The sequence below is a fragment of the Protopterus annectens genome, chromosome 1.part1 (genome assembly GCF_019279795.1).
Source record: "Protopterus annectens isolate FY-2018-M chromosome 1.part1, PAN1.0, whole genome shotgun sequence".
Classification (NCBI taxonomy): domain Eukaryota; kingdom Metazoa; phylum Chordata; order Ceratodontiformes; family Protopteridae; genus Protopterus; species Protopterus annectens.
The window spans coordinates 1,010,305,336-1,010,331,680 of record NC_056726.1 but is presented as its reverse complement, the minus strand read 5'-3'; the positions used below and the strand labels follow the sequence as shown (position 1 = coordinate 1,010,331,680).

Genomic DNA, 26,345 nt, shown 5'->3' with positions numbered 1-26,345 from the left:
CTTTACCTCAGATCTAGTTTGCAAGCAAACCAGACATAAAGCACGCACACATGCCAACTATATACATAAAAATACATATATACAAACATACCCAGAGTATGATAGTAACAGTAATACTGCAACAGCAGAAGGAGAATACTGCAGACCAGGCACCAGATCGAGCGTTCTTCCTAAGAGTGGGAAGGGTGGGAGTGTAATAACCAAAGCGAGATGAACACTCCACATGGAGCGTTATGGTAAGGACATAACTTCTTTATGTGAGAGTGTTCAATCTCGCCTTTGTTCTTACACATGGGTAGCGTCCTAGCTCCATGATCCTGAGGAACTCAAGGGAGAACGTTCTTGAGCACAGTGGAACCAAAGGTTGCCCTATCCCTAGAAACCCTGTCCACTTTGTAATGAGATATAAATGTATGTGGTTTAGCCCAAGTAGCAGCCGCACAAATAGTGTCTAAAGGTAAGCGAGCTGCGTGAGCCAAAGATGTAGAAATTGATCTGGTAGAATGTCCTCTGGGTTTTGCTGATAATGTTTGATCAGAAGCTTCATAAACATAAATGATACAGTCAGTTAGCCACTTTGAAAGAGTTCGTTTCGTAACTGCAAGACCCTTTCTGCTGTCAGCAAAAGCTACAAATAGTTGATCAGATTTCCTGTGATCTTTTGTTCTATCCAAATAAAATCTGAGTTGTCTATGGACGTCTAGTTTGTGCAACATATACTCCAATTTATTAGAGTGTTTTTTAAAGAAGGTGGGTAATTCGATGGACTGATTAATATTACTAGTAGAACAAACTTTGGGAAGAAAGGATGGATTAGTGCGTAGGGATACTCTGTCAGAATGAAAAATTAAATAGGGATGTTTGACCGAAAGGGCCTGCAGCTCAGACACCCGTCTAGCAGATGTAATAGCCACTAGAAATAATGTTTTCCATGACAAAAATTTCAAAGTGCAACTTGAAGCTGGTTCAAAGGGTGGTAACATCAATTTAGAGAGCAATAAGTTTAAATTCCACGGTGATGTCGGACTTCTGACTGGTGGTCTGATATGAAAGGAACCTTTTAAAAAGGCTTTACAAAGTCTGTGAGCCATAATAGGTGCACCACTTTCTTCTACATGATAGTTAGAAATGGCAGCTAACTGTACTCTTAAAGTAGCGGGAAGCTCCTTCCTGAAATAATTCAGTCAAAATTCTAAAATCTTATTCAACGGAGCTGTAATAGGGTCCAACTGATGTGACTCCGCCCAGAAGACAAAACGTTTCCACTTACTGGTGTAAGTCTTTGTAGTGGAAACTTTATGAGAAGCTACCAAAATATCTTGAACCGCCGATGTAAGGGAATTGACCTGGCTAGAAAGGGAAGGAGCAGCCAAGCTGCTAGATGGAGAGATTCTAGGGATGGGTGAGGAACTCCTGACGAGTGAGTCAGTAGATCTGGCTCTGGGTCCAGCATCCAAGGTCCCGAATGCGGTGATGCAATAGAAAGGGAACCAAATTTGACGAGGCCAGAACGGAGCAATGAGAATTATAGTCCTCTGAAGGTTGTTTGCTTTCTGTAGAAACTTTGCAATCAGGGGAAATGGAGGAAAAGCATATAGGAGACCCGGGGGCCAATCGTGCACCAGCGTCCCTGAGGACTTCCCCTGGCGTGGGTAATAGGGCAAAGTAGCTCCTGCATTTGGCGTTCATTGGAGTCGCGAAAGGATCGCAGGTAGGCTGGCCCCATTTGCGAAAAATCCTTCCGCAACTGACTGTTTGAGGGACCACTCGTGAGGCAATAGTATTGCCCTGCTCAGCCTGTCGGCTATGACGTTGGATGACCCGGGATGTGCGTTGCGATCAGAAAGCGACCGTGGACTCTGCCCATTGCCAAATTCTCATGGCCTCTCTGCATAGTTGGTAAGACCTGGTTCCCCCTTGCTTGTTTATGTACCAGACTACGGACATGTTGTCTGTCTGAACTGCAATGGTCCCTGGAGGAAGAAGGGGAGCAAAGTGTTGCAACGCCAAAACACTGCCCTCAACTCCAGAACATTGATGTGCAGATTGTACTCCAGATTGGTCCATTCGCCTTGGACTGTCTGTCCCTGAAAGATGCCCTCCACCCTATCAGGAAGCGTCCGTGGTTATCGTCGCTGACGGTGTGGGTAGCACAAATGGTCTTCCGCCGGATAGGTTGCAAGTCTGTAACCACCACATTAGGTGTGATTTGCATGTTTTCGTTATCAATATTTCGTGAGTCAGTGGAAGTTGTTGGAATGACCATTGTGCAAATAGAAGCCATTGTAGCACTCTCATGTGCAGTCTTCCCAATGGTATCGCAATGAGAGAAGCTGCCATGAGACCCAAAACTTTCAGAACAATTTTTGCTGGGGACTTTCTGGACGACAGAAGGGAAATGTTGAATTGAAGTGCTACTATTCTCTCTGTAGGAAGTTTTAGAACTAACTGACGCGTATCTAATTCCGCTCCTATGAATAAGATATGCTGTGATGGCTGTAGCAACGATTTTTTGAAATTTACTGAAATGCCAAGGTGTGTACAAAGTTGTAGGGTGTAATCCCTGGCTTGTATCAGTTGACGCCTGGTGGTGGCAGACAGGAGCCAGTCGTCCAGATACGGAAACACCTGGAATCCTAGGCGCCTCAGATGAGACGCTACCACTGCCATGCATTTGGTGAAGACCCTGGGGGCTGTGGTCAGGCCAAAGGGCAGGGCTCGAAACTGAAAGTGACTGGCTCCCAGCCGGAAGCGCAAATGATCCCTGGACGCCCTGGCCATTTTGATGTGGTAGTATGCATCCTTTAGATCTACTGAGCACATCCAGTCGTCCTTCTGTAAGAATGGAAGGATCGATTGAAGCGTGACCATTCGGAACTTTTCCTTCTTGACAAAGGTGTTGAGATGGCTTAGGTCCAGAATTGGCCTCCAGTCCCCTGTTTTCTTTGGAACTAAAAAGAACCTTGAGTAAGTTCCGAATCCTCTTTGGTCCGCTGGGACTGGTTGGATGACTCTTTTTTCTAGCAGCTTTGAAATTTCTGTAGCTGCTGGCTCTCGCAGATGGGGTGGTACATCTGGGAGTTTTCTTTTTGGAATGGGGGTGGATAGAAATGGGATTTTGTAACCTCTGGTAACAACGCTTTTTACCCAATTGTTTGAAGAAAGGTTTTGCCAGGCCTGAGGGTATAAAGCTAGCGACCCCGACTGCCTCCAGAGCAGGACAGTCGGGCCTCCTCTCAGGAGTGCTGAAAAGGTTTGCCAGGAGGTTATCCCTGTCACCTTGGTTTTGGACCCCCTCTGCCGCCAGGGCGGCGTCTTCCACCTCTGCCCCCCCCTCTGCCTCTAGAGGGGGCATCACCCTGTGTGTTTGGGAAAGATCCTTGGGGTTTTCGAAACCACATTTTCCCACCACGTTGCCCTTTGGTGTACGGTCTGGAAGGGGTGGAAAACGGACTCCGACAGCAGACAGAGTCTTTCCCTCCTGTTCACACCGGTAAGGGTCTCCTTTACTTTAGGGCCAAAAGTGTGGCTCCGTCAAATGGGGCGTTAGTAAAGGAAGACTTGAAGGCTTCCAAATGAACATAAGCGCATCCAGGATTGCCTACGAAGAGCAATCGCTGAAGCCGCTGCCCTACTCGATCCTTCGGCTGCATAGGATAACAGCCTCATGGACGAAGTTCACAATGGACGTAAGGGTGTTGAGATGCGCTGTAACTTTCTCTGAGACAGCGGCATCTGTAGCACCCTGGAGGGTATCTCCCAACTCTTTGACTAGATCCTCTGTAAACGTGTAAAATGAGTCAAATAGTTCAGGGAACGCATAGAAAAGCCGCTGAACTGAAAATGCGCTTCCGTATCTGTCCATGGTCCTAGAATCTTTGTTAGGCGGATGGACAGATGAGGAAGACTCCGACATCTCCTTTTTCGTGGCGCTGCCACCACCATGGCGTCTACTGGAACTCCTTTGGTGAGGTAAGCTTTGTCCTGTGGTGCCGTGATGTACTTATTTGGCTTCCTAGGGACTGGTTCCACCGTGTCAGGAGTCTCCACGCCCTTCGAGCAATTAATTCCATTAACTCATCAAAGGGCGGAGTGACCCAGGAGGAGGAAGGACGGGCACCAAATGCCTTCAGCAAAACTGACTCATCCTCAGAAGGGGGGAGGGCTTGCCAGTCACCTCTCTGTTTTAGGATCTCCAAGATGTCAGAAAGAGACATCCTCTGAAGGTGACTTGGGGGACCCTTCTGACTCATCTAAGTCAGTATCAGATGTCAAGGATTCTTGTGGAGAATCCAAGTGTCTCCTCTTACACAGTCTTTTCCTAGGAACTTCTTCGTGGGGAGCATCCGAAGAAGCCTCCGAGGAAGAGGGGGCACCCTCCAGGGGTGGCTGAGACACTGGTGCCCGACGCTTGGACGTGGCCGTGGGTGCAGAGGAAGATAACGGTCCTTTGGGGAGGAGAAGCTGTACCTGCTGATGTGGTTGTCTGGGTAGACAACACCTTCCTCATGAGGTCGAAGGCCCCCGGGTCCCGAGTCGAGGTATCTCCCGGTTCCGAAGAAATGGGAAGAATCCCCGAAACAGGAGCCGAAGGCACCGACCCAGAGGACGGAACCGAATCGATCCGTGCGAGGCCCGAGAGGAGCGTCGGAACGAAACATCGGTCCGACTCTCGGTCCCGGAACCAAGGACGGATCTTCGCCCGAGACTCGGTACGGATCGGATGGAGTCGAGGTGAACGGTGCCGACCGAGAAAAGGACGGTTCTGGCACGAGGGCTCCACAATCATCAGGTCAGCTTCTTCCGGCTCCAAAGACTGGACAGGTCTCGGAGGAGGAACAGGTGGAGATAGTGGCAGGCCTTCAAGTCTCGACATCAACTGAGAGGAGACCGAGATAAGCTTAGATAGGGCCGTATGCTCCATCAGTTTCTGCACCACACGGTCCACATCGGTGTCGGAAAGGGGCCTAGAAGAGCAGTCGAAGGGATCGAAGACGGAGCCGACCTCAGCAGAGTCGGTGGAGGGAGCTCCGTCACCGGTTCCAAGACTCGAGGCTCGGAAACTGCCAACAGTTGAACACTCGGCCCGAAGTCTGTGGAACCGGTGATCTAACTAGACCCGAAGAGCTCGGAGCCGATGACTTTGGCTCCGACGCCTTCTTCAAGACTTGGATGCCTGGTCTGAAGCATCCAGAGCCTCCTGGAAAGAGGGTTTCAGCAATCCCTGTCCATCAGTTTCCTGCGCCTATCTGTCATGACCCTCCCACTAAAAGAGTGACAAATAGAGCAGTCCTCTTGTAAGTGGAGAGGGCCAAGACAGTAGACACAGGAACTGTGGTTGTCCGTGACCGACATCTTTTGGCCACACTGACAACGTTTGAAGCCAGATTTTAATTTCTCTGACATAATACCAATAGAAAAGAAACAGTCCAGTCCAGTAAAAAGTCAATTCCAGTGAAAAAGAGTCAAATCCGGTAGTAGAAGTCAAAGTCTTAGAAAGCAGACTACAATCAATATCTTAGTCAAAGTAATCCAAGTAGGGGTGGTAGGCCACGAAAAACTCTGTACCCTTTAGTTAAACTAAGTAACTAATCTAAGGAACCGAGAATTCTAAACCCACTCACACACCTTACTCTTAACTTAAATGACTAGATTTAAAGTAGTTTTCTGAAAAATGTAAACAGAATAGATAATTTCTTATCTGAAAAAGCCTCGAGCTAGCCTCCAGCGATGCGTATGCAGCAGCGGCAAACTAGATCTGAGGTAAAGGCAGAGGGGGATTGTGGGTATTAGATGTCCTCGAGCTTCTTCTCGATGCAGAGCTTGCAGTCGGCCGGCACGGAGCCGAGGATCGGCTCCGAACCCATGTGTAAGAACAAAGGCGAGATTGAACACTCTCACATCTTTTCTTTGGGTACTGTATGGTTCAAGAGAGAGAGGTTGAGGATGGGCCTCAAGTCCCCTGTCTTTTTTGGCACCAGAAAGAACCTAGAGTAAAACCTTGATCCCAGCTGATATGGGGGGATGGGTTGGATGGCTCTTTTTTGTAAAAGCTAGTGAATTTCTGTAGCAGCCGCCTCCCTCTGACTGGGTGGTACGTCGGGGAGGCTTCTGGTTTTGGGGGGTTACAATAAAGGGAATTTGGTAACCTCTGGATATGATGCGAAGCACCCAGCAATCTATTGTTATGGACTCCCACATTGCTAGGTGCCTCAAAAAGTGCCCCCCGACTGCCTCCAGAGTGGAGCAGCTGGGCAACTCCTCAGGGGTTCTGCGTGGGCCTGTCAGAAAAGGGTTCTCTGGACCCGAAATTCCTGAGACCCCCTCTGCCTCTAGGGCGGCATCCTCCTCTGCCACGAGAGGACTGGTTATCTAGAGCAGACTGGGATTGATGCGATTTCCGGAACCACATTTTCTTCTGACCCTTTTGGTTCTTGGAAAAGGACCTCTGGGGAGCAGAGAAGCGGACTCCGAAGGCAGATGTCTTCCCGTCTTTCACGCAATGGACTAAAGTGCCACGAACGGTTTTGCCAAACAGAGCAGGACCATCAAAGGGGGCATTCGCGAATGACGACTTAAAGGGTTCCGAGAAGTCACAATGTTGGAGCCAGGCTTGTTGCCTCATGACCAGGCAGACTCCGCCAGCTCTAGCGGCTCCCTCAGTGGCGTGAGACAAAAGCCACATAGAGGTGTTAGAAATGGACCATAGAGTGGACATTCGGGAGGAGTACAGTTGCTTGTCCCCTTCTGACAAGGACTCTGGGGGGGGAGGCAGCATATTCTTTTATTAGTTCCCGCTGCATCCGGATGACGTGTGCCATATAGTTCAGCGCCCTCATTGAGAAGGTTGCTGAACTGAAGGCCCGCTTCCCAAGGCGATCCATCGCACGAGACTCCTTGCTCGGTGGGTGGACCATGTGGCTCTCCTGAGCGAACTCTCTCTTGGTGGCCGCCGCCACCGACATGGCATCCACAGGGGACCTCTGCTCCAATGGGTTCTCTCTGTGGGGGCACTCAAGATCTTGGCTTAGGGACTGGCTCTACAGTGTCCGGCTCCCTCCAAGCCCTGGTAGCAATAAGGTCCACCAGGGGGTCGGGGGGGACACCCAAGAGGTAGATGACCCTGCTTCGAACGCCTCTAGGAATACGGACTCATCGGAGGAAGACTTGGGGGCAGACCAACCCCCCTTTGATCCTAAGCATTTCCATGTCGTCTCCAAAGGAGACATTCTCGGGGGGTGACCTTGGGAAGCCTTCCCCTTCATCTAAGTCCGTATCTTCCGTAAGGGACTCGGGGGAGTCCACGTGCCTCCTCTTACACTTAGACTTGTGAGGAACCTCCTCGGGGAGGGGGGGGGGGCTGTACGAGGAAGTCTCGCCAGTAATGTCATGTTCCAAAGGAACACCCCGAGGCGCTGAAGTAGGCTGCCCCAAAGGCCAGGTGATGGGAGCCTGGACCAGCTGAGAGGGAGTGCAGGGGGGAGCCAAAGCCAGGACCGGAAGTCCGGATGAACTCAACAGTGCCCTCTCCACCGCAGCGAAAGCTGAGGGGGAGCCGCCCTCGATAGGATCCGAGAGTCGACTCCCACCCGGATCCGAAGTACGAAGGACCCGCGTGCTCCGACAGGGACGGAGCCGAAGGCACACCGAATCCCTCGGATCCGAAGCTCGGCCCACGGCTCCGAAAGGTCGGATCCAACAAACTCGAGGGAACAGTCGGAGCCGAAGTGCCCAGCACTCTCGGCTCCGACCCACCCCCGGATCCAACGCGGCTCATCTCCAAACGCTCCGAACCCAGAAAACGGGTCGGAGAAGGAGCGATTGGAGCAAAGAATGGGGTCGAGCTCCCCCCTGGAGGGGGGGGGGGGAGGCAAGAGCACTCCCATCTGCAGCTGGGCCTGGATGAACCTCATCATCATCCGGGTCCATGTCTGCATCCGACATGCTATAAGTGGACCTCGAAGAGGCCGAGGCAGGCCTGGAGTGCCACCTCGATGACCTCGACGAGGACCGAGTCACCCCCTCCTCGGGTCCCAGTGAGAAGCAAGGGGATCGGATCTGAGGAGGAGGCAATCCAGAAACCCTGGGGGGAGAAGCCCGTTTGGCGGGCGGGGCAGAGGAGTCCTCGGCCCGCCGCTTATGGTGCTTCTCTCTCCGCTAGTCTTTCTTGGCCTCCCTCTCCTCCGGAGCCGAAGCGGGAGGTTGAGTCCCAACCGGAGGGAGGGAGGCAAGAGTGGCCGCCACCGAAGGCTGGATAGCGGCCACAAAAGTACCGGAGGCCGGAGCCGACCTGGGGGCAAAAGGCCCGCCAGAATCAGCTTTGACCTCCAGTCCTTAAGTGCCCTGGGGTTGAATGCCATGCAAATCGCGCATCCAGAGGAGAGGTGTTCAACCCCAAGGCACCTAACGCACCGAGTGTGGCCATCCGCCGGTGAAAGCTTATGGCCACACTCGGGGTACCTAACCAATCACTCGCACTCACAGCAAAAGAAAAAAAGGAAGAAAATGGCATTTTTTTTCCTCTCAAAGTTTTGATCAACCAGGAGCTCAGGAACCTGGCACGTAGCTTGAAGCGCGGCAAACTAGATCTGAGGTCAGTCAGGGTTGGCAGGGGATTATGGGTAAAGGGAAGAGCTAGGAGCTCGGATCTATGCTGTGGTAGAAGTTGCCAGATCGGATCCATATTCCAAAGGTTGCTGACAAATGAAGTGTCTACTTCAGATTACTAGTTCTCTTGCTTTTCTCTTGGTGGATACGAAACCTGGGTGACCCCAATGCAAAACCTGGATATATTCTTGTTGTAAGAAGCAGGAACAACAATTTTAGGACCTTTGAAAATAATGCCATCTTCCATCAACATTTCATCTCTGTAAGGAAAATATGTTTGCACTTCAGGTGGTACACTAGATTGCTTTCACGGCCATCCAACATTAATGTAGTGACTGAACTTTTGCAAAAGTGGATCAGTCTTTGTGTGATCTCTCAGCTCAAGTCTAGTGGTAGGGAAATCACGCACTGCCATCATGTCAAAGTCAAAAGACTCTATCAAGCTGTTCCATCATATTTCTGGATGAGGTATCAGCCAGATAAAGTAGTTTACTTTTCGTATAGACCATTTTGAAGTTGTACTTTTGCAATTTGAGCACCATTCTTTGTAATCTTGCTGGAGCTGAATGCATAAGCTTCTTTAGAACAGTAACTAGAGGTTGGTGGTCAGTCTGAATCTGAATAGCTCGATCATAGACATAATCATGGAACTTTGAACATGCAAACACTATTGCCAAAAGTTCTTGCTCAAACTGAGCATATGGCATTTCATTCTGGGTAAGTGTTCTAGATGCATAGGCTATTGATCTGCCCTCTTGAAGGATGACTGCGCCAAGACCAAATTTTGAAGCATCACAGGAAAGACTGACTGGCTTATTTACATCACATAGGTGGGGCAGCAATTTTCTGCTTAAGGTCTTCAAATGCCTTCTGGTGCTGTTCTAACCACGACCATGTAACATTCTGCATGTCAGCTCTCTTAAAGGTGCTGTCAATTCATTGAAATCTGGTATAAACTTGCCTAAATAGTTGAACATACCTAGGAAATGCCGCAGAGCTTGAATATTGTCTGGTGCAGACATCTCAAGAATAGCTGCTTGCTTGGTTGGGTCTGGTCTCATGCCAGTATTGGTAAAGAAATTATCTACATATGTAACTTCTGGGCGTCTGAATTTGCACTTTAGAGCATTGAGCTTGAAGTTTACTTCACGTGCTCTAAAACTCTTTTTAAATTTCAATCATGCTCTACTTCACTGCTGTCTCCAACCAATAAATCTTCTTTTGGCACAAGGATAACCCAAAATAATTTGATCTATTGCATGCTGGAAGACTTCACTTGCAGAATTTATTCCAAATGGCATCCTTAGGAATCTGTATCTGCGAAACGGGGTATCAAAAGTGGTTAGTAATGAAAATTTGTGATCAAGCATCACTTGCCCAAAATGAACTTTTTGCATCCAAGACAGAAAAAACAGTGGCATTTGGTATTAGAGCTGCTGTAACCTCTTTGTGCGCATTGAATGATGTGGTCGCTTCAACACTTTGTCCAGATCTCTTGGGTCAATACATATTCTGATTTCATCTGAGCCTTTTTTGTGAGCTGCTACCATGGATGACACCCGTTCAGTTGGTTCTGTAACTGGACAAATTACACTTTGCTGTACCATCTTATCCAAATGAGCTTTGCCTTTATCCTGAATACCTATTGGAGCTCTTCTTGATGGTCTAACTACTGGAGTGACATGTGGGTCTAACTTCATGGAATACACAACTGGAAGTTTGCTCAACTTGTCATCCAAAACATCAGCATACTCTGAGAAAATGGCTTCAAAAAAACGGGAACTAGGATATGCACTTATGTGATGAACGTCTTTAGTAAAAGAAAGCAGATTCATTATCAAACTGTCTGAGACCCAATAATACTGTACTGGTCTTCGGACTACATAGAACAACAAGCTGCAACAGTTCTTGCTAAATGGATGGGAAACAGAAAATTCATCCCAGAGATCACTCCAGTGGCTCTGCTCGACAGAGGTACTAGGAACTAAGGTTGGGTGACACGGTGCCAGGGTAATCCTATGGGTTAGGCTTGCAAAGGCACCAGGGCCATTAGACTAGTACACACCTATGAACCTATATCATGAAAGCATCACTGAGCCTTCGGTTTGAATTTCTACACCTCCATAAGCAACAATTTTTGCACTACCGGCCACATTAAGTTGTTCAGTAGTTCTCACTTTAGCAAATGTCTGCTGATATACCATTACACTTTGAACCAGTGTCTACTTTAAGCTCTGTGGATTTACCATTGATCCAGACTGTACAAAACACTTTGCTCTCTGCCAACAAATTTACTGCATCAACTCTTTCATCAACTGCTGTCACACCATCTACATAGAAAGTGGACTGCTGCAACCCTACTTCATCAATTTGCTTTTTTGTGTGACCTTTCTTTACAACTGTGTGGGGTTTACTTGATTTGCAAAACGTTTGAAAATGGTTCCATTTTTTACACTTGTGACACTGCTGACCAAAAGTTAAGCATTTCTCTCTTCCAGACTCATGACTGGCACCACAACTGTGAGAGTTAACAATAAAGCTGGATTTTGGTTTTGCTGAGTCACATTTGCACTGCACTGAGCATGCTCCTTTAACTGAACTGGTCTTGGAACGTGCTGGAAAACTATGTGCTGATGAGCCAGCAGGGGGCTGTTGCTGCCATGTGCTTAAGCCTACTTCTGTTTGCCATGTGTTGCATGCTATCTACATTTGCTCTGGAGCCTACTGAAACCTTGCTCTTGTCACTTGCATGCATTCTTGTGTGTTTTTCTGTAACTTCATGGATTTGACAAATCTTAATGGGTTCACTCAATGTTAACTCACTGTCACAAACCAAAATCTTTCTCACAGCAGCACTATTAATACCACACGAGCCTGTCCTTTATTAACTCATCTTTTAAGTCACCAAACAGACATTTTGGCTTTGTTTTTCGGCTGAGTTATATAAGCTGCAAAGGTTTACCCTGGTTTCTGATCTCTTGTGTAAAACAAATGCCTCTCTACTGCAGTATTTGCCTGGAGGTTACACATTTCTCTGAATTTGCGCTTCAAACACTCAGGGTCTTCCCTTGATTCAGCCTGTAACACAATATGACAATTTTCACCTTCTCCCTCATATACTGCTGGTGCATACACAAATGAACGCTCTCTTTCAATGGCCTACGACCCAGCTAGGTTTAGCAAAATGAATGCCCTGGTGCATGTATCTTTGTCTGAATCAGCTGCTTGTATAAAAATATCATACTTTTGCTCAAATATTCTCCATTTTCTGCAATATTCTGATAAAATACAAGTGGTAAGGGTTATCAAAATCAGTCTGCCATATTAACAGATAACAGTGAAGGGTTTTGGAAATAAGAAAGAACACAAACATATGCCAGAAATGTATGTCAGTATTTGTTATTTGTAACTTTGCCCACTTTCTGCCCTCATGCGACTCGTACGTCAGCTTCTATACAAAAGCTTCAGCTTGGCTGCTGCAGTGTGCGTGGGACGTCACACGTAGGGACATAAACCAAGGGGCCTTAAATGTGACGTCTGCATGCACAATCCTCTGAACTTGAAGGCCAACAGGCAAAGAATAAGGCCCAACAGGAGGAGTGGCAGTTGTTTATAGGTGTGTAACTTGGAGACCTACTGAAATGTAGGTAGTACAGGAAGCTATAAGATTAGGGGGGACTGGTGGGCGGGAAGGAATACTGCAACATGGAAGAGAAGAACATCTATGGTTATGGTAAGATTTTACACAACTATTCTACGTCCTTCTATTCCTATGTTGCGGTACTCTAGGTGTGGGGGCGTACCACAGCTTAAGAGGATGAGAGGGTGGTGGTAGATGTAGAGTGTTCCACTAGACCCTGCAGGTTTGCCCTGGTGAATCCTGTTCTAGCTCTGGAAGCTTGGTCCAATTTGTAATGCTTGGTGAAGGTGTGGATAAAGGCCCAGGTGACTGCTTCCAAAATGGATGCTGTGTCTAGGCCTTTCATGAAGGCCTTTGAGGTGGCCACAGCTCTAGTGGAATGGGATATGATTCCCATTGGAAGTTCCTTTCCGTGGTGAGAGTAGCAGAAGCAAATAGCTTTCCTGATCCAGCATGCAATGGTTTGCTTGGTGACTGCCTTGCCCAGGGCTCTGGGAAGGAAGAAGACAAAGAACTGGTCAGTATTTCTGATGGCCTTGGTCTTGTCCAGATAGAATCTAAGTTGTCTGTGCACATCCAGGAAGTACAGTATCCTCTTCCCTTCATTAGTGGGTGAGGGAAAAAGGTGGGCAGATGAATGGATTGGTTAAGAGAGAGATCACTGACCACTTTAGGCATAAAGGAGGGGTTGGTTTGCAAGGACACATTGACTTTGTGGAAGACGGTGTAGGGGTGACAGGCCATTACAACCTGCAGTTCTGACACTCTTCTGGCTGAAGTGATAGCCACCAAAAGGACCGTCTTCCATATACACAAATGTAAGGAGGAAGGCCCAGCAGGTTCAAAGGGATGTTGGGTTAATTCCTCTAAGATGTAGTTAGGTTCCCAAGGTGAAGGGATAGGTTTCCTAGGTGGTCTCATGTGAAAGACCCCTTTAAGGAAGATCTTTACATCGAGCCGGGCCAGCAAGGGGTGTTCCAGGGGCAGGCAAGCTGATTTGGCCGAGAAATGAACTTTTACAGAAGAGAAAGTAAGGTCATTTTTTTTATAAACTGACACAAGTAATTTATAACCAGGGGGAATCTGTGGAGTTGGGGGTCTCTTCCCTTTCGCAGACACCATTTTGCAAATCTTTTCCATTTAGCCAGGTAAGATTTTCTGGTGGTAAGTTTCCTTGCCTCCCTTAGGACTGAAAGCATGTCCTCTGAGTAGTGGTGGCTGAAAGGAATCAGAAGTTAATCACCCACAAAGTCAGAGACATCTGTTCCTGTGGGTGTAGGAGAGTTCCTTTGTCTTGTGACAGTAGATCTACCTTTTAGAGTGATTGCCCTTGTTTGTGAAGTAGGGGGAACCAGTGCTGCCTTGGCCAATAGGGAGTCACTAACAAGATTTTTGGTTTGTCCTTCTGGATTTTCAGGAGGACTTTCTGAATCACTGGGAATGGGGGGAAGGCATAAAGGAACTTTCCATCCCAAGAGATGCTGAAAGCGTCCACTCTCCATGCTAGAGGAAAGTGGGTTTTTGAGCAGAAGCTCTGCAGTTGCCTGTTTTAGGGGGAGGCAAACAGGTCTATTTGTGGATTACCCCACTAGTTGACTATGTCTACGAAGACCTCCCTGTTCAGCATCCATTCGTGTTGAGGCAAGGAGGTCCTGCTCAAGAAATATGCTTGGTGGTTGCCCTGTGAGGGGATGTAGACTGCCTGCAGGACTAAGTTGAGCTGGGAGGCTAAGTCCTATATCAGCAGGGATAGACTGCACAGCAGATAGGCCTTTGTTCCTCCCTGCTTGTTGAGGTATCACATCACCGTAGTGTTATCGGTGACCATCTGGAGCACCCCTGGAACCATAAGGGGGGGGTGAAGGTTTGTAGAGCTAAGAAAACTGCTGTCATTTCCCTGATATTGATGTGTTTGGCCTGAAGAGAGGGATGTCACTTTTCCTCAATCTTGTAAGAGGCCAGAGTTGCTCCCCAACCTGAATCTGAGGCATCTGTATGCATAACTTGGGTTGGGGTGGGGGGCTGTAGTGGGAGCCCTGGGTTTGCTGGATCTACCAGTTGATTTCTGTTTTCAGACAGGAAGGAGGGGGATGGCCTGCTCTAGGAGATGTAGGTGCTGGGACCAGGTGTTTTTTCAGGAACCACTGCAGCTTGTGCTTGAATTCTTGCCAAAGGTAGCATGGGGATGGTTGCTGCCATCAAACCCAGGAGGTGAAGAAAATGCCTTGCCGTCACCTTTTGGGATATTAGAGCTTGCTGGAAGTGGGAATTAAAGACGGAACTTTGTCCTAAGGTAGAAAGGCCTTCATTGTGTTTGTTCTGATTCTGCAGCAGAGGAAAATCTTGTCCTGGCTTAGGATCGGAGAGGATTTGGGGAGGTTGATGGTGAATCCTAGGTTCTGCAGAAGGGACATGGTGAAATGTAGATGCTTTAGTACAGCATCCTTCTTGTCTGCCAGAATCAGGATGTCATCCAGATAAGGGTAAATTTTATCCCTTGAGTTCTGCAGAAGGCAATGGCTGGGACTAGGCACTTTGTAAAGACCCTGGGGGATGTGGATAAACCAAAGGGCAAGGCAGCAAATTGGAAATGAGAGGAAGGGCCACGGAAATGCAGGTATTATCTGTGGGAACTTCTGATGGGTATTGTGCAGGTAGGCTTCCTTTAGTTCTAGGGTGACCATGAAGGCCTTGGCTGGAATAAGAGGCAGCGAGGTGGGGAGAGAGCATTTTGAAGGAGGGTACCTGAAGATGTAGGCTTAGAAAGGACGAATCTAAGATAGGTCTCCAGGGGCCATCTTGTTTGGATACCAGGAAGAGACGGGAGTAAAAGGCTTTTTCTTCTTGTTCAGGAGGAACGGGCTCTATGGTGCCTGGCTGTAGAAGATCGGCCAGAACTTGTGGCATGAGATGGGCCTGGTTTTTGGGGAGGGAAGGGATGCCTCTTTCTGGGTGGCTTCTCTTTCCAGGATAGGAAGTACCCTTTTTGGTAATGTTTAAGACCCACTGGTCTGAAGTGATGGATCGGTAAAGGGGGAGACTGTGGGAAAGGCGGTCTGACAGGGGGAGGTGGGCAAGGCAGTCAGACATTACTGGGGCCTCCTCTGTCCTGAAAGGGCTGTCTGCACTGCTGTGGTGGAGCAGACGATCTGAAGTTAACCCGTCTTCTGGCCCCTCTCCTGGATCTGGAAGAGGAGGGCTGTGGAGTATGTCTTACAAATGTGGGTTTAGCAGGGTAATTCCTGTAATACTTTGGTATGGGCGACACCAGCAGGTGCTTAATGCTCTGGAGTTCTTTGCTTTTTTCTTGTAGATTTTTAAAAAGGTCAGCAGATTATTTTCTGAACAGCACATTGTGGTCCAAAGGGGCATCCAGGATTTTAGCCTTGAAGTCCTCAGGGAGATTCTGGAGTCTTAGTCATGAGTACCTCCTGAGGGCTGAAGCAGATGCTGTCGACCTGGCAGATGCTTCTGCAGTATCATAACTGGACCTTATGGAGTGTCCGGCTACCTGTTGGGCCAAGGAAAGTTTGGATGAGATGTCTGTCTTGCTGGAACTTTCAGGCAAGGAAGCCAGCATGGAGGAGGCTTGACAAACCAAGTCTAATGCATACTTAGTCATTTGGGTCTAATAATTTATGGCTCTGAAAACCAAAGTAGAAGTGTACACCTTCTTCCCCATCCTATCCATGTACTTACTGTCTTTGTCAGTGGGTAGTATGGAGGCAGAGGGCAGCAGTCTAGTGTGCTTATCTGCTGTGGTGGCAATAACAGCTGGGTCCACCAAGGGTGGCTTAACTAAGAATTTGTGGTCCTCTGGTACTTTTTAGAAGTGGTCAGGATGCTTAGGGGCCGGAGGCTGCGAGTCAGGGGCCTTAGAGGCTGCATTGAAGACATCCAAGTAAGCAGGCAGAACAGGGGGAACTGCTGAAGGGGATGGTGATTCCACTTGCAGCAGTTCAAAGTACCTTTTTGGGGGTGTCAGTCATTTGGGAAGTGTCCCATTTAAAGTAATCCTTCATCTTGATGATGGTCTCACCAAAAGTAATGTCCTCAGGGGGACAGTCTCCCTCTAGAGATTCCTCATCTGGAGAGTAGTATTCCTGGGGGGAGGCAATCTGGGAAACATAAGAAATGGACTCCGCTGATGAAGAGAAAGAAGAGTCTTGTTGTTCTTTCCTGACCTGAGGGGTTATGGATGGGAGGGAAGAAGCAGAGACAGGCCTAGGGCTCAGAAGAGGCAGGGTGGAACTGGCTGAGGCTGAAAGCCTAAGGGTCATGAAGGCATGCATGAGAGAGGAAGTGAAGGCCTGCCAATCTGGTGTGACTTCTGAAGAGGAGGTATGTTTAGTTTTCGGCTTCTTTTTGGCTGGAGAGGAAGTAGAGAGTGGCCTGACTTTGGGTCTGGAGATTAGCACATCCACAGACTGGATCCTTACCGGAGGTACCACTGAAACTGGTTCCCCCTCGACCTTGACAGGTGTCGATGTCTGAGTGAGCTCAGAGGATGTGCTGGTTGTTGGCTGCGTAAACGGCTCCCTCGAAAAATGTCGCTGCAGTCGATGGATCCTCCAAGCACTCTTCAACCCCTAGATCGGTAGTTGGCGGTGCATCAGTAAGCGGAGCAGCAGGCAAAGAAGGCCTAGGAAACTTGGCCTTCTTGAGCGAAGGTTAAGGTGCGGCCTCCAATGCAGGAATCATCCTAAGGGCTAACCGTTTGAGGTGTTGGTTCTCAAGGTAGAGATTTAATGCGGCTAGATGGCTGTGCAAGGTCTTAGGCACAAATGATTGACAAATAGCGCAGGAGGAGTGATCGTGTTCGCGGTCTAAGCAAAAAAAAACACCTGTCATGGGTGTCCTTGTGGGGTATCTGGCTCCCACATTGGCACTTTCCCTTTTTTCCTGACATCAGCTAAAGGCTACAAAAAACAAGTGTTAGGTATAACAATCGTCAAAAGTAAGAAAGACTGAAACCCAACGGGCTACTTATCTTAAAGATGCGACATCTGTGAAGAAGTGATCATACGATCAGAGCGACATCTGTGGCTGAAAAGTTCTCAGGATTGTGCATGCAGACGTCACATTTAAGGCCCCTTGGTTTACGGCCCTATGTGTGACGTCCCATGCACACTACAGCAGCCAAGTTGAAGCTTTTGCATAGAAGCCGACGTACGAGTCGCCTGAGGGCAGGAAATCACACACCTAGAATACTGCAACATAGGAATAAAAGGACATCTCTAGTTATGCTCTTGATGCAATACAAAGTAGTAGTTATGCCAAAACACATGCAGTTGCCTTTGCTTTATTTACACTTAATGTGTCCTTTTTGCCCTTATTATATTCGATTTGCTCCTTTAATCTCTTTTCATGCCCATTGTACTTTTCTTGCGCTCATTTTACTCTAAACATGCCCGTTTTGCTTTAAACATACTTATTTTTGCTTTTCTGGTAATTGTTTCATCGTATATCTTAACCTTAAACATTTTGCTTAGTTAATAAACCTTTTGTGGCTCCCATTTGTTTAATAATGCCGTTTGCGCCCTTGTAATGCTCAGTTTTATTTTTTTTATATAAAATAAGCAGTTTGTGCGAATTCTCATTACCTTTGATTCTTTCCTGGCTCTTTTTCATGCTTGTTTCTCTTAGTTTACCCTCACTGTCATCTCTGCACCTCTTGGCTCCGAGTATCATTCTCTGGAATCTCGGTTGTGATACCATGTCACTCTCCTACTTTGGACACAATAGAAGAGTCTTTGTGGGTTCTGTTCAAGCACCTTTATTACGTACAAACACATCACAATAGAAGTTTACTGACTTTAACTTAAGTAACTTTTATACAAACTTACTGCAATCATACATGCTCTGCACTCTCAAAATGGCACTGGGAATAGTACGTGCCTGGTATTTACATCTGTACTTTCAGTCCTTGGTATGTTTCATAAAGATACAGCACATACACTCTGATCTACACTAACAAGTACGAAAAAGCACACTGTAAAGACTAAACATCCTAAATAACTGCTAACTTTTGTTAGAAAGAAGTTAACAATCATCTACAGCTAATAAAAACACCTATAAGAACACAAAAAGACCTTTTTTTTTTAACCTACTGGAGAGACATGTCTCTCTATGTGGTGAGAAGAAAAAGATATAAACCCAAAAGGATATCACTTGAAAAACACAGTGCCCTTATGGAACATGTCAGAAGTAACATGTCAGAAGTGTTCAGGCAGCAAACAAGATCGGAGGTACTAAGGTGAAGTAGAGGGATTTATGGTTTGGGGAGCAGTCAGAGCCCTAAGGCTGAAAAACTTCAAATTGGGTGCCAAGGTTGGATCCGGTCAGATCCGATAATCCACATATTGAACCAGATGAAATTAGACAGTTCTTGACCAGTAAATATGTAAATGCCTGGAATGATTAGGGGGAGTATTAGCCTAGGCTTCTTATGCTCCATCATCTTAGGTATCTGTTATGTGACTGTGAAACTTGTAATGACCCCAATATAAATGTGACTGTGAAACTTGTAATGATCCCAATATAAAATGCTCCCTCGATAGATTCTGGATAACAGCCCGACAATAAGATTCTTTCATATAGCCACTGTAGCCCAAAGAGGAGGACAGCTGCAGATAATGCTCCATATCCTCCTCGGTCAAAGTCTGAATTCAAAGACTGCAAAGGAGGGATTTCATCTTCCTTTTCAATGGGGGAACCACTCCCAAAAATGAAGGTATGCCCACCTGAAAATAATTCTATGAAAAGGGAGTTGATGATTATTCATTGTATTTCTTTTAAAAAAATTTTGCAACAATGCTTGCTTTCTCATTTCAAACATCTCAAAACCCAAAACACATGCAATGAATGCAACTGTACAACAAGATTAGTCAACCACAACCACCCATCATCTGTTTTATTACATAAAACTACTCCTTTACTGGGACTTAATTTAATCCCCCACACTATCAAAAATACAGTCAGTAAGAAATTCTGTCACTGGTCAACACAAACTCCATCTGAATATCCAGTCCACCCTAAGAACACAATTTATCATATATACTCTTTTCTTATATAACTTCAGTGACTGCCCACAGTTTCAGCCTCTTTCAAAAGCATCTACCACAGAATCACACTTTTTTTTTTTAATACAAAAAAAAAAAAAAACTTATTCCCAATACTGAGATTTTTATCCTGGAAAAAATAGATACTTCCTCAACTTTAGTATTTTACCTCAACCTTTGTAGCCGTCTTTAAACAAAACTAAGCTTACACATCCCAATTATATTTCTATCATTTTTTTTTTTTTTATTCTTTCTTACCAATACAGTAACAGGACATACCATGCATAATGGTATATATATATATATATATATATATATATATATATATATATATATATATATATATATATATATATATATATATATATACACACACACACACATACATACACTGGTCTGATGAAGCATTTATATGTGAAAGTGCTTACCCTCTGTTCAACAATTAAACAGATTATAGTGATTTGTGGATGCTGCCTTGTTCATTCTTCCAGTCATTTATTGGATTACTGATTTTTATTACTTTTTGTTCTGGTCGAACGTTTATTCTGTGGATTCTTGTTATATTCTGCTTTTAATATCTCATAAGTAGTCATGTCCAATACTACTGAAAACATTGTAATTTGTACTTTTATTATTAATACTCCTCTATTATTAATGTCACTGTTCAACAGTGTCTTATTGCCAACTGACTCAGATCATACCTGAAAAAGGGTCATTCGACAGGTGTAGTTACCTGGCTAACAAATGTAGAAATAAAACAAAATAAAGCCTTTAATGCATCTCGTCACTTACCTCATTTAACTTTCCTCAAACCTACAGTTTATTTTGCATTAATTGTTTCTTTGCTGCTTTCCCTTCCCACTACAAATTTCTTCAAATCAAAATCTCAGATAATATTCTTTCAACTCTTTATTGAAAAAATTTCCAATACAAGCCTAGACTATTCTGTGCATCAGGACTGCAATTTTTCATACATTCTTTTTCACCTTTTTTTCCCATCAGTCTAACCACTCCTTTATACAGCTGCTCCATTTTAATGCTCTCATCTCCCCACTCATTTAATGAATGACAAAGTAATTTTGCACATCTGCCATTTGTTTACAAATTTTATAACCCCTCCCATTCAAACCCGCTTCTGATTTGTCACAGTTTTTTTACTGCAATTCCTGATTAGTTACATCTCCTTCCAACACTTTGCCTATGAACTTAATGTCTATTCTGCCTCTTTTCCCAAATTTTTCCTGCATTAAAAGAAAATTCCACCCTAGAACTAAGAAAATCTTTTTTTTGTCACTCTGTCTTTGTTTCCTGACCTATTTTAATACCTCAAAATCACTCTTAGTGCTTTACTTGTAATTTTAGCCTGTTTTCCACAACATGGCACCCAATGGGGCTTGATGTATCAATGTGATCTTGTTTTCCCTCAACCCTTCGTCTTTCCCATAATGCTTTGTATGACTCATGCCAGACATGAGGAAGTATCTGTAAATTCCCATGACACTGGCATATAATCAGATTTGTGAGAGTCACTGTTATTTTCTTTACCTTCTGTAAAAGGTCTGCTTCTTTACTGTCTCTAATCACACTCATTTATGTTTGACTCAGAGCTTGTTTTACACTACACAGAGAAGTTATCCAGCTACAGCCAGGAAAGTAGCTAAATCACAGGCCTTTGTTGGGGTTTTCTTTTGTAGTCCCAGAGGAACTGACAGTCCCCTCACTCCACACTACTGCAGAGGTGTTAAAACTGTCACTGCACTGACCCTTGCAGAATCAATTCCTCTTAAGAGTACAACAGAAAACCCTGAACAAAGGCCTGCAATTTAGCTAGTTTTCTGGCCTTAGCTGGAGAACTTCTAAGTATAGTGCAAAACAAGCTTTGAGCCAAACATAAATGAGGGTGATTAGAGACAGAAGAGACACAGAGTCCTTTTACAGAAGGTGTAGAAGATTACAATGACTCACACAAATTCCATAGTATGTCAATGGCATGGCAATTCACAGTTAGTTACTTATGTCTGGCATGAGTCATACAAAGCATTATGGGAAAGAGAAGTGGCTGAGGGAGAACAAGATCACATTGATACATTGATACATCAAGCCCCACTGATAGCCATATTGTGGAATACAGGCTAAAATTACAAATAAAGCACTTAGGGTGATTTTGAGGTATTAAAATAGGTCAGGAAACAGAATGAAAAAACATATTTTTTTAGTTCTAGGGTGGTGTTTTTTTAACAGCATTATTTCTAATGCTGCCTTGATAGTTTACATAGCAAGGTTGTAAATGAAAAGGGAATCCTTGGTCCACATATTTTCCTTAAATAAATCAAATATACAACATAAATGGTGTGAATCATCTATAAATCACAACAGCAACAAAAAATAAATAAAACATGACTAGGACAACCAGAAGTATATAGTGCAAACCAGGACTACCTACAAAGCACAAAAAATGAAGAAGGAAATAAGCTTGCGCAATAACTGAAACTTAAAAAGCGGGGAGGGGGTAGCGAATGAATAAAGTGGTTCCTAGCTTTACAAAGGTTGCATGCATGTTTCCACAAATACCTGCAACAGGTGTACTTGTGCAACGAACAGAAAAGCCACAGCCATACTGACCTTGCAAAGAGAGTAGGGGAAGGAAATGGAGTTTTGTGAAGGATGTAGTTAGAGGATGAAAAAAGTGTCCGATGGATCTCAGATATGATGAAGATGAAATCTACAGGACATTCTCAGACAAATGCACATAGTCTACACTGTTTCTTGCCAGAACGATTGAGGAATGTCAGAATGGTGGAATATCCAAGCAAGACTGCAAATTATGATTGTGAGAAACCCTAACTATTACAAAGTATATTACACATGAAAAATTTTCTAAAAAAGTTGAATGTTATTTCTGTGAATACATCTAGTACATGTTCTTAAGGCTATAGTGTACTTGTGGAGTGTAACAAAGGATTTTGGAAGATAGTTTAATCCTGCAAAATGACTTATACAGATACTATTCCTGCCAAAAGAAATTCAATTTGAAAAGTCACAAAATGAAAGAAAAAATACTAATTCATCCAATCAGAACTCCTCTTTATGATTCAGGGAGCTTCAACTGGCAAGCTTCAGAGAGCAACCCTTACCCGCAGTAACTCCTCTGGCAAGTCTCCTCCATCATTGATCCCTCGGTTCATCAGAATGAACCTATCCACTTGTGGCTTATCTCGAACATTTGGGTTATGCAAGCTGGTATTCAACATAATAATGGCAAATGAAAGAACATAGCATGTGTCTGAAAAAAAGAAATGGATAATTAAATAAAATATTTTTCACTGTATTAATTGTGCTTAACCGATAGGAGGATAATAACAAAGTAGTCAAGTAATTAGTGATCTGCTACCTGGTAAGTGGCAATGCTAAACAGCAATCCTGATGTTAAGACACAAATCAAACAATCATGAAACTGCAATGAAATTGGCACCAACGTATAGTCAAATACCTGCCTGAAGTACTTGATGCAGCAATGTTGGCCTGTTACACTAAAGTTATGTACTCAGCATAATGATGCATCTGTGTTGTTCATTTTCATTCTGTCTCAACTGATGGGTCTTGGATATGACCTCATATCTGACTCGCTGCTTTTACTAGATTCACAGACCTAACTGTTTAGCTCCTCCATTAGCTATAACCCCTCACTAATCTAATATACCTCAGATCAAGTTTCATATCCCCAATAATAATGGTCTGTGCTATATACAATCAGTTGAGAAAAACAGGCAAAGATAAAACTGAAGCGCAAACAAGGAATTATAGGCTCCCAAGGAAAAACAACATAGGTGTCCTCCAGGAAGGAAGGGTGGGGTGGGGTTAAGAGGGCAGGAAGTTGAGGAAGAATGAAAATGTACAACACAGATGCATCATTATGGTGAGTACATAACTTTTGTATCTGATGTTGTCCTTTTCATTCGTTCAACTGATGGAGCAGAGTTCCCACCTAAATGAACCTTGGGGAGTCCTCATGGAAGGATATTTCTAAGTACTGTGGAACCAAAGGCAGTACTGTTCCTAAAAATCAAATCCAATTTGCAATGAGCAATAAAGGTATGAGCACTGGACCAAGTAGCACCTGCACAAACATCTATCGAAGCTCTTGTTCAAAAGGCTGAAGCAGTCACCACAGACATAGTTGAATGTGCTCTTGGTGACTTAGGCAAAGACAAACCTCTCAGTTTACAGAGAAAAGATATGCAATCAGTCAACCATTTGGCTAAAGTCACTTTGGAAACTGCCACACCCAATCTGTTATGAGACAAAGATACACACAATTGGTTAGATTTTCTGAACTCTTGGATTTGATGAAGGTAAAAACAAAGTTGCCTGTGTACATCCAAAAGATTCAGCATGTATTCACCTTTACAGAAAAATAATATGTGGAAAAAAATGTAAGGTTAATGACCTGATTAATGTTAAACTCAGAAGCCACCTTAGGTAGAAAGGATGGGTTAGCACTTAAATACACCCTATCCCTATAAAGGATAAAGTATACAGGCCTGAAAGAAAGGCTGTGGAGTACAGATATTAGTCTAGCTGACATAATGGCAACTAGGAAAAAGGTCCAAGTGAAAAAAAAAGTGCCTTTCAGAAAGGTTTTACACAATTTATAAGAAGCCAAAGAGGCATGATGTTTCACAGAATGAAAATTGGAAATAGCTACCAGCTGCATTTTGATCATAGAGTAAAGCACAGTTGTGTACCTACCATAAATGTAGATGTTCGAGTGTATTCACTGTTGCAGTCATTACTCTTGGGTTATCCTGCTGGCAGGCTACCCGCAGTCGGCCAGAATTCCAAAGTCTAGGTCAGGCGTCGGTTGCTGTCACCTCTTCCCTGACGTCAGTGTGCCAGGGGTATAAAAGATGCAGCAGACGCCATTTTCTTCAGTTTTTCTTGCTCCAGATGTCAGGTGCCCTTAAACTGGAAGGTTGAAAGAATATGCCAATAAAAACACATGCACAAAAATAACATGTCCTTCATCTACAAGCAAATACACCAAGAAGATTGTATAGGACAGAGAAGTGCAGATAAGACACAGCAAGGAAAAGGAGGGTGGTGGGTGGGTAACCTGGACTGCAACAGTGAATACACTCGAACATCTACATTTATGGTAGGTACACAACTATACTATGTTCATCGTGTTTAACTGTTGCAGTCATTACTCTTGGGTTGAATCCGAAAGCTGAGGTAGGGTGGCTGGGCTAAATAGGACTAGGAGAGGCTATGAGGCCCTGCAGAACTGCAGTGGCAAAGCCTGCTCTGGATTTAGAGTAAAGAGGTAAGTGGTAGTGCTTTGTGAAGGTGTGCACTGAACTCCAAGTTGCAGCCTCTAAGATATCGTTGGTTGGTACACCTCTGAGGAAGGCTGCTGCTCTGGTAGAATGAGGCCTAATGTCCTTAGGCACTGATTTGCCATGTTGTAAATAGCAGAAACGGATGCAATGGCCTATCCATTTAGAAATAGTCTGTTTTGAGATAGCCTTTCCTTGTGAACCTGCAGCATATGACACTAAAAGTTGCTCAGACTTTCTGAAAGCTTTAGTTCTGTCCAAGTAGAATGTTAACTGCCTGTGTGTGTCCAAAGAATGCAGAATTTTCTTACCCTTGTTCTGTGGATTAGGATAAAAGGTTGGCAAGTGAATGGTTTGGTTGAGGGCCACACTGGACACCACCTCAGGCATAAATGTAGGGTTCGTCCTCAGAGAAACCCTGTCCGGATGGAAAATGATGAAAGATTCCACAGCCATGAGTGCTTGTAACTCTGTGACTCGCCTTGCAGAGGTTATTGCTAGGAGCAGAGCTGTTTTCCAGGATAAGTATTTTATATCTGCTGTTGATGCTGGCTCGAAAGGAGGCAGTGTGAGTTTTTCCAAAACATAATTGAGGTCCCAGGCCAGAATTGGTGCTCTCCTTGGAGGCCTAATGTTTTTGGCCCCTCTGAAGTACTGCCTTATTAAAGGATGAGAAAAGATAGGTAGTTCCGTATTGTAATGGGCTGGAATGGCAGAGGCATGAATCTTAATAGATGAGAAAGAAAGGCCTTTGTTTAGCATCTCAGTTAGGTATTGTAAAATCTGAGGGATATTTGGTACACACGTGTCTATGACTTATTCCTGGTTCCAAGCAGAGAATCTCTTCCATTTTTCTGCATAAGATTTTCTGGTACTGGGCCTCCTGGCCTCCAAGATAACATCCATAACAGCTTTTGAAAGAGGAGTGTTCTGAATGGCTACATTATCCGCCATGCTGCCAGATTTACGGTCCGGAGTTGGCTGTGCAGGATCTGTTTTGTTGGGTCAGCAAGTGAGAAGTTTGAGGCAGTATCCATGCTGGACCTTGAGACAAGCTCTTCAGGATTGGGTAAAAGTGCTGCACTGGCCAGTCTGGTGCAATCAGTACCATTTTTGGCTTCTCTTGTCTGACCTTTAGGAGTACCCTGGGAAGGAGAGGCAATGGGGGAAAGGCATATACTGTTAGATTTTTCCAGCTGAAGGATAGGGCGTCCACTTTCCATGCTTGTTTGTGATAAATTCTTGCGCAAAATCTCTGCAACTGGCAGTTGTGAGGGGAGGCAAATAGATCTATGTCTGGGCATCCCATTTCCTTATTATCTTGCTGAAGACTTGTGGATCCAGTTTCCATTCGTGGGGATCCATGAGGTTTCTGCTTAGTTCGTTTGCCAGAGTATTTGTTTTTCCTGGCAAGAACTGTGCTTACAGGTAAACTTGAAAAACCAATGCTGTGTCCCACAAGGTCATTGCTTGTCTGCAGAGGGGGTAGGAATGTGTACCTCCCTGTTTGTTTATATACCACATGACCGTAGTGTTGTCTGTCTTTATCAGAAACTGTCCTGGATGAAGTAGGTCCTTGAAAGCTGTCAGGCCATTTTGAACAGCTAGCATCTCTTCTTGATTGATGTGAAGATGCATCTGGTTTGCAGGCCATGTGCACTGAATACATTTTCCTGCCATATGGGCCCCCCAGGCATAATC

At 45.0% G+C, this 26,345-nt stretch overlaps 1 protein-coding gene across 1 annotated transcript in view; it reads right to left on the bottom strand.

Moving 5' to 3' along the window:
* CYTH2 (cytohesin 2) overlaps positions 1-26,345 on the bottom strand; it is a 1,422,969-nt gene that overhangs the window by 799,702 nt on the left and 596,922 nt on the right. Inside the window, exon 7 of the mRNA XM_044079709.1 lies at positions 22,443-22,591. Within this exon, the coding sequence (XP_043935644.1) occupies positions 22,443-22,591 (149 nt within the window). The remainder of the gene's footprint in view (positions 1-22,442; positions 22,592-26,345) is intronic.